Source organism: Marmota marmota, unplaced genomic scaffold, assembly GCF_001458135.2.
Source record: "Marmota marmota marmota unplaced genomic scaffold, marMar, whole genome shotgun sequence".
In the NCBI taxonomy this organism is placed as follows: Eukaryota; Metazoa; Chordata; class Mammalia; order Rodentia; family Sciuridae; genus Marmota; species Marmota marmota.
Window position 1 is genome coordinate 11434077 of NW_026000185.1, and position 8892 is coordinate 11442968.

Sequence of the window (8892 nt, forward strand, 5' to 3'; positions counted from 1 at the left end):
GTGAAGAGCCCAGCTGTGTCACCTCTGGAAGGGAAAGACGGGGCGCGGGGGTGGGGAGAGCTCAGCACAGACGGGGTGGGGGCAGGGGGGGGGGTCGACAGGGACCGTGACGAGGGACATGCGGCCTCAGGCCCTGGGCCACGGCAGAGGAGGTCCAGTACCAGGAAGGAGGCCTGGCCTGGGCTCTGGGCGGCCGTGTGTGGGTGCGGGTCCGTCCACTGGGACTGGACCCCTCGGGATGCTGGTAGCGGAGGCCGGGCGCGTGGGGGGCGGGGGAGGGGCAGCGCTGACCCTGATCTTTGTGAACTTGGAGCTCCCCCAGAATCAGTCTTGGAAAGACCGTCGCCGGCTTCCCTGCCTGGACTGGGCGAGCCAGGAGCCCCGTGTCCATTTCTTGGGGAACATTGTCTCCTTTTCAGGGATAAATCAGATTTTCCTTCCTGGCTCAGAAACGCTCCATCAGCTTTGCACTCCTGGGAGTAAAGATCCGGAAGGCCTCCTGGTGGCCCAGAGTGCCCTGGTGGCCCAGAGTCCCCCGGTGGCCCAGAGTGCCCTGGCTCCAGGTTTCCTCCTCTGCCATCTCCTCGTGTCCGTTGCTCATCCCATAGCAGCAACAAACCCTTGGTCCCACCCCAGGGCCTTTGCATGTCCTGGGCCCTCTGCCTGCACACATTCCCTGCTTTCGACTCTCCACCCCCCTGCCGCCTGCCGAGGCCCGGCCTGTTTTCCTTCTCTGCACTGCGCCATTGCTCTCGGGCAGGACGCGGGGTGCTTCTGTTTTTTCCTGATTACCTTCCACTAGAGCATCAGCTCTGAAGGCAGGGACGGCCTCTGCCTCTGTGGCTGGCCCTCAGGTGACGTGGCTGACGGCATGGCTCCAGGGAGGGCTGCAGGCCGCGCTCCTTTGAGTTTGGGTGCTGGGGGGACGTCAGCCAGCGAGTCCTGCCGGGTCAGGGGCGCCGCCTGGCGGGTTGGACACAGACCCTGTGTGTGGCCTGCTGGCCGTCCACCCCAGCTGGGCTCCATGTGGCAGGGGCGGGCCTTATCCGAGGACCGTGGCCAGTGGTCTGGGGTTGGGCGCGCTCCCCGCGGGGTGCCGGAACCCGCCGTGTTCTCTTGCAGGCCTTGGGATTCCTGCTGTGGACCGTCTGCTGGGCCGACCTCTTCTACTCTTTCTGGGAAAGGAGTCAGGGTGTCTTCGTGGCCCCCGTGCTGCTGGTCAGCCCGACCCTCCTGGGCGTCACCATGGTAAGTGGCACCGCTGGGAACCTTGGCCAACTGCCAGGCACCGCGCAGGCCCAGACCGCGGCCGGCTGAGAAGGGACGGTGAAAACCCAGAAATCTGACTTCTTCTGAAAAACCCCGGGGACTGGCCCCGCCGGAGTCCAGCTGGACAGGGAGGTCAGCGGGGCCCGCGGGAGGGGCATGCACGCCCTTCTTGCCACCGCAGGGACCGCTGCCCTCTCCCTTCACCGAGGCGGAGTGACACCTCGTCTTCCATTGCATTTGCAATGAAATCTCAGACACTTTCCCCAGCTGCCGGCTGTGAGTGAGGGGTGGGATGCTAAGCTGGACAGGAAGCAGCCCCTCCCCCTGGGGGTCCTCGGTCGGCGGGCAGTGCCCATGGTGAGCCGTTTATTAATTGTAGCCAATCTGCTGCGAGACAGCTTCTGATCTGTCCCCTTCCAGGGGGTGGAAGCTAAGGCACAGAAAGGTTAAGGGCTTTGCCAAGGTCACACAGCCACAGCGGTAGAGCCGGGTTCCAGCTCCGGCCCAGCACCTGCCGCAGTGTACCGTGTTTGTTTACCGTGACTCTTTGTTTATTATCTGGCTTTCCCCCTGGGGTTGGCTCCCTTGTGACCTCAGAGCCTGCAGGCACAAGGAACATGACACAGGAAACAGTGGGCAAACATTGTTTCACCCTCCCCGTTCCCAGAGGGCGCGAGGTAAGGTGTGTGGCGGGATGGAGCTCCACGCACGGCTCCCCGGGGCACAGAGTGTGCGGGGCAGGGAGCTCGGGGAGCCGGCGGGTGCAGGGTGCACAGGGAGGGTCTGCTCCACACCCGGCCTCACACACGGGGCACCTGTGGAGGGTACCCCTGCCTGAGTTCCCTCGGGCCACCCCGTGGTCACTCTCCGCCTCCCCGCCCCCCCACCCTGTGGCCACTCAGGTGCTACCCGTCCTGCTCTGAGCCTCCAGAGCACCGTGGGCACGTCATGGCGGAGCGGCTGCAGCCCGGTGGCCGGGTCTGTCCTGATTCACTCACTGTGTGGCCTCACCGCTCGCTGCTGGGCCGTGCCTGGGTCGCGGGAGGCGTGGGCGGGGGACGGTCAGTCTAAACAGTTGTCCAGATGTTCGGAGCACATGGGTGGCACGAGGCGGGCGTCTCTAGCAACGTGTTTCAGGTTGAGGTCAGGTGGCCGGCGTGTGGTCTGGTCTCCGGGTGGCCGTGACGTGTGTGGCCATTGGAGACTCCTTTGGCTGCTCCCACAGGGTGTGGACACACCTGACCTTTGGTGGTGGTGGCAGAGCCCAAGGTGTGCCCGTCCCGCCCTGCTGTCTCCCCGCCCTTGCTGTGGACACTGCTCAGTGACGTTCCTGGACGCCTGGGTTCTGGCCACGGCCCAGTGCTGCTCCCCATGTTGAACCCCGGGTCCTGAAGGGAGAGGTTTGGGGCCAGGGCGAGGCATCCTGATGATGGCGACGAGCTGACCAAGGAGAGAGGGGAGGCCGGAGCCCCTGGACTGACGGGCCCCAGCCAAAGGGGAGGAGGCTGTGCCAGGCAGACTGAGCCCGGGCCTCAGAGGCAGAGCCCTGGTTGATGGGCTCCGGGAGGAGCCAGGGGACTGGGCAGGAGGAGCCAGGGGACTGGTCAGGAGGAGCGAGGACAGGGCATTCTGAGCCCACGTCTGGGGGCAGGGGAGGGCTGTGGGTGCCCTGCCTCTCCTGAGTCTATCTGGAGACCCAGCATCGAGGTCTTGCTTCCCCAGGGCCACTCTGCCCCTCCAGGGGGTGACCCCAGTGTCCTCTTCTTTCCAGGAGAAGCAGATTGGTGGTTTTAAGTCGTGTGTTGGTGGGGACAGCGGGCCTAGAGCCAGCAATGGAGTGAAAGCCCCCAGAGTCACACCTGGTGTGACGGCGGAGCTGGGCTGGAGCCGGCTCGCCCCGGGAGTCCTCGTCCCGCAGGCTGAGGTCCACCGGGCCCTGGGCCTTGGGGTCCGGCCCTCCCTGAGCGGCTCCCTCTCTGCTCCTTTCCCCAGCTGCTCGCCACCTTCCTAATCCAGCTCGAGAGGAGGAAGGGGGTCCAGTCCTCGGGCATCCTGCTCGTCTTCTGGCTCATGGCCCTACTGTGCGCCCTCACCATCTTCAGATCCAAGATCATGGCTGCCTTGAAAGAGGTGAGTGGGCGTCGGGGCCGGCACGGTCCCTCACCTCCGCGAAGGGCTGGTGCTGCGTCTCCTCCGTGCCAGGGTCCCGGGTTGCCGGGGGACATGCACGCGTCCTCGGCCTGGGGCGGAGCTGAGCTGGGAGCAGGGTGTGCCAAGTGGCTGTTTCCCCGGGGGCCTGGACGCGTCCCCAGGTGACCTCGGTGCCATCAGCTGCGTTCTGGCTGGAGACGGTGTCTAGGGGGGCAGCGTGCGCTGCTCCCAGGAATTTGAGGAGTGGTCACCTCGAGGCTCCTGGCCGCTGTCCCTGCTGGCCTGGAGCTCACCAAGGAGCAGCGTGAGGCAAAGGAAGGGAAGGAATGGGCATTTATTGAGCGCCCATGGCATACAGAGCAGCCTCTCCTTGACGTTGATGGCAGCAGACATCGAGTCTCTAAGTGCAGGGGACTGAGTGCTTTTTATGAATAATCACGTGACGTTGCTCCGTGACGAATGAGACTCTGCGACCCCAGCCAGATTCACATTCTGGGTTGGACACTGCTTTGTGACCGAGTACTCTCCTGTGTTCTGGGGCATCCCTGGCCTCCCCCTGCCGGGTGCCAGTCACACCACAGGTTATGACAAATGTGTGTCCCTAGACTGCCACTTGGTCCCTGGGAGGTCCTCCTGGTTGAGGGCCACCGGACTGTTTGTAGGAGGGGAAACTGAGGCACAAAGAGGGTAAGTAAGCGAACAAGGTCCCGCAGCCCGTTTGGGGTGGGCCAGGCCCTGGATGCAGCTCAGTTTGGCTCCCATGCCCAGGCTTCCTCCCGCACCCGAGATGCCCTCACCACACAGCTGGGCAGGGTGACCATGGGTCGGAGCCCTCTCTTCTGTCTCAGGAGGGGTGGGGTGTGGCGGGAAGCCAGGACTGGGTCTGCAGGGGGCACTCTCCAGGCTCTCTCGAGCTCGACTTGGTCTGTTTTCTGTTGCTGTAACTGAATGCCACCACTGGGTGACTTATAGAGTACAAAGGTTTGTGCAGCTTGTGGTTCTAGAGGCTGCGGGGGATCCAGGGTCATGCAACTGCGTCTGGCCAAACCTGCTCACTGTGGGGATTCTCCCAGAGCCCTGAGGTGGCTCAGGGCGTCCCTGCCCAGCAGAGCCAGCGCACGGACTCGAGTCTCTCTTCTTACAGAGCCACTCAAGCCGCCCCAGGTGGGGGGGTGGGGGTCCCACCTCCAAATACTGTGACCACAGGACCCTGGGGACGTGGCTTCAACGTGAGCTCTGGAGGCCGAGCTCGGCTTCCTGGGGCACTCCTGGAAGTGACCTTTCTCTCTGCCCCTTGTCTGCCGCGCAGGACGCCCAGGTCGACCGGTTCCGGGACACGACTTTCTACGTCTACTTGGTCCTCGTGCTGGCCCAGCTGGTGCTGTCCTGTGTCTTGGACCGCGCGCCCCTGTTCTCCGAGACCATCAACGACCCCGTAAGTGCCACCAGGACGCGTGTGCCCGGGAGCTCACGCCAGCTGACGTCCCAGGCCCTGGTCTTCAGCCCTCAGCCCCCGGGATGGGTGGCCCGCAGAGGGACTTGTGGCCTCAGCCTCCCGCTGCACCGTGACCAGGCCGCAGCAGGGACTGTGCTTGGAGGAGGTCTGTTTGGGGGCGAGGGTGGCTGCTGCTGAGCTTGTCCTCTTCCTGCCTGGCCTGGTGACGTGGAGCGTGAGCAGGGGTCGGGGGATGCTAACTTCACAGATGCTGGGTCCTCCTGAGCCTCTGGAGGACTGGGTGACTGCCGCAGTCCGGCTGCAGCAAAATAACCGGGGGGTGACGAACAACTTGTGTAGATTGATACAGCAGGAGTAGGAGCCGTTTATTGCAGGACAGGAGCAGTATTTATACATTCCACACAGCTTATCTAATTAGCATAAACTAGATACATCAGTCAACCAACCAGGAATCTCTACACTTAATGGCTCGCTTTTGTTACTTCTCAAACCACTCCCTCTGACATTTTGCCAGGCACCATCCAGACTTGTTTACGAACTTTAACATTCCCCTGGCAAAATGCCAGGTGTTATTTTGACTTGTTTACAGACTCTAACATTTCCCCCTTTTGTTTAATTTAAATAACGACCATAGTGGTTTTTACAGAAACACCATAAATAACCTGATACAAGCAGAAAGGGAGGATACAAAATGCCACAATACCAAGCCAATTGATGGCTCCATGCAAGAAGCCCTTGGAAAATTATACCAGCAATGACACCAGCAATGACACCGTTAGCAAAGATACCAAGTAACAATTTGTTGTACATTACAGTTTGTTGTCTCAGTCCAGGTAAGCAGTGTCTCAATAGATTAACTCACAGTCCAGGTAAAATCACGTCCAGGTAAGTTCTGCAGGCAGCTAGCTTAAATCACAGTCCAGGTAAGTTCTGCAGGCAGCTAGCTTGATCCGAAGTCTCGTCTGTTTCTCAGCCAAAGTCTTGTCCGGTTTTCAGCAACACTGGAAATTCTTCCACCTTGGTCTTTACCGGCACTGGGACGAAGGCAGGAACTCCGGATGGCTAAAGAAAATCCTGTAGCATTCTACTAAGAAAACAACCTTCTGAACAATTTAGTACATTATCTCAAGGTTTTTTTGCATTTGAAATAAGCATTAATAGTGCTCATTACTCATCAGCTTCCAGGTGTGGGAGAACCATTGTAGCTTAGTTATTGGCATTGAAAATGACCAAACATCAGGGACACCAGTAGCGTCTTCTGCTGGCTGTAGTGCCTGGGCAGCCCCAGATGGCCCTGGGGAGTGTCCCGGACTCAAACTGCTACTGGGCACAGGGAGCAAGAGCCTGCGAGACTGTGCCTCCAGGTCAGGTCTAGATTTGGGCTCGCGGCAGTGGAAGAGCCAGCTCCCCGGCCAGGAGGCGGGGAAGGGCCAGTCGCCGCCGCCTCTTGGAAAATCCTTGCTGCGCTGTGACCGGCTTGCACACTCGGCAGCCGCCTCTCCGCTTCACGCACCCTCCGGTAAGGAAAAGTATTTAGTAATAGCCTTTTGCTGCAACTTTTTTCCTGATAATCCTTCTTCTTTTGAACTTTCTTTTTCTTTCTGGCTAGAGTTCCTGGGCTCTTATCAACACATGCCCTAACTATTCTTGGTTCCACTGGGGTGCCTCCTTCCCTTAGTAATTTACTTCTCACCCCTTCCATATTTTCATCACAAAGACAATACAATACACTGAGACAAAACAAGACACAAACATACTGTATCAATCTTCTCCATTTTCTTAAAATGGCCATTTTTCCTCTCGCCCTATCTGCCTAGGGACGAGCAGATTGCTCCCGTCCTATCTATGGACGGGCAGCTTTTTTTTTCCGTCACTTACCCCCGAGTGTCCCGGGGCTCCCCGTACGGGCCACTATCTGCCGCAGTCCGGCTACAGCAAAATAACCGGGGGGTGACGAACAACTTGTGTACGTTGATACAGCAGGAGTGGGAGCCGTTTATTGCAGGACAGGAGCAGTATTTATACATTCCACACAGCTTATCTAATTAGCATAAACTAGATACATCAGTCAACCAATCAGGAATCTCCACACTTAATGGCTCGCTTTTGTTACTTCTCAAACCACTCCCTCTGACATTTTGCCAGGCACCATCCAGACTTGTTTACGAACTTTAACATTCCCCTGGCTAAATGCCAGGTGTTATTTTGACTTGTTTACAGACTCTAACAGGTGACGTCAGGCTTGGGTGCCCTGGGGGAGCTGATGCCGCGGGGCGGAGGGGCCCGCGTCCCAGGGCCTTCGAAGCTGCCTGCTCTGGGGCGAGGGCCGGGGACATGAGCAGGTGTGGGTGGCTGCTGTGGGCTCACCTGTCTGTGCGTGATCGTGGGTTTGTGTGTGCGTGTAGGGGTTGGTGGGCACGTGGTTGGGTCCATGTGGTTGGCTGTGTGACGTTCAGGGAGGCAGCAAGCACACGTGGCTTCTCCCCGTGCAGGGCACACGGGCAGCTGGTCTGAGTGTGGAGTGCTGTGGTGGGGTGGCCTGTATCCCCGTGTCCCCGAGTCCCCATCACTGGGGCATTCAGTGTATGGAGCAGGGCCACGTCAAGCTGCGCTGACCCGGAGTCCTGGGGTCTGGCTGCTGGCCGTGGGGTGCCCCTGACCCTCCAACTTCCCGGAGCAGTGGGGCGTCCTGGGAGCCTCCTGGGGAAGGGTTTGGGGCTGCCGTGGGGGTCAGTGCGGATCTTGCTGGTGCCTGGTGCGTGGGCATCGCTGCCTGGCACGGCCGCCGCGGTCCTCTGTGCGCTCTGCGCTCCCAGCAGCCTGGCCCAGGCCCTGCTCGGCCACCCTCTCTCCCTCTGTTTGCCTCTGGTGCCGCGAGACGCAGCGGTGGCCCGTGTCGTGTGGCCGGTGCGTTGCCGTGTTGGTGACAGGCCGAGGGAGAGGCTTCGCTGCCCGCTCGCCAGCCGGGCCTCCTTGGGTCTCTCCAGAAAGACCCAGCGGGGGCCATTTGCCCCCTTGCAGTTTGGACCTCCGGCCAGGGCTGGCCCCCGGAGCCCGCAGGCCATACCTGGCTCTCACCTGTGGTTTTGGTAGTTCTGTTGGGACACAGCCCTGTGCCTCAGGCCCCCAGCCTGGAGCTGCGGGGGGCCGTGTCGCTGCTGCAGACCGTCCAGCACAGCCGCGGTCTCGGCCGTCTGCCCGCGCCTGCTCCAGAGTGTCCTTTAGCTCTGGAACTTGGACCTTCACCTTTGCCCCCTTCCTTCCTCAGGGTTGGGTTTTCCTGTGGTGGGCAGGGAGAGCACGTGGCCAGCGCGGTCTGCTGGCCTCTGTGTCTGCAGGCGGCTGGCGCTTTCCTCGCAGCTGACCCCGGGCTTCGTGCTGAGAACATGTAGGTCTGGTCAGAGGACCGGCGACCTGTGTCTTGCCACCCTCAGTGTGCGGTCCAGCGGTGTCGAGAGCTCTTTATGTCATTTGGACCCCTGCCCCCCAAAGTGGGGCCATGACCAGCTGAGAGAGTGTCGATGTGCAGACCTCAGGCCCTGCCCCCGACCAGAACCGGCCCGTCAGCATCCTGCGTGAAGCCGAGGAAGGTCCAGTTCAGACCTCACAGTGCGCTGGACACGCATCAGTGTGTGTCGGGGCCTGGGACGAAACTCGGGGCCTTGCTCATGCTGGGCAGGTGCTCCTCCACCAAGCTGCAGCTCCAGGGCCAGAGAAATGTGTGTGTGAGTGTGTGTGTGTGTGAATGTGTGTACACAGTGTGCGTGTATGGGTATGTGTGTATGTATATGCACACGTGTGTACATGCACACATGCATTTACGTATACATGCGTGCATGTGTGTTCATGTGTGCATGCGTGTGTGTGTGCATGCGTGTGTGTGACTTGAGACTCGGGGTCTGAGCTCTTGGACCCTGATTTCACCCTAGTTGTGGGAACGGCATGGTGTGATGGCAGGGGAGCCTCATCGTGGAGTTGCACGGATTCTATGCCTTCAGTCCCCCCCCCCCCCCCCC

At 60.5% G+C, this 8892-nt stretch overlaps 1 protein-coding gene across 1 annotated transcript in view; it reads left to right on the plus strand.

Moving 5' to 3' along the window:
• Positions 1-8892, plus strand: part of Abcc1 (ATP binding cassette subfamily C member 1) — a 73993-nt gene that overhangs the window by 7330 nt on the left and 57771 nt on the right. The window contains 3 exon segments of the mRNA XM_048790067.1: positions 1123-1248; positions 3262-3399; positions 4730-4855. Of these exon segments, the coding sequence (XP_048646024.1) occupies positions 1123-1248; positions 3262-3399; positions 4730-4855 (390 nt within the window).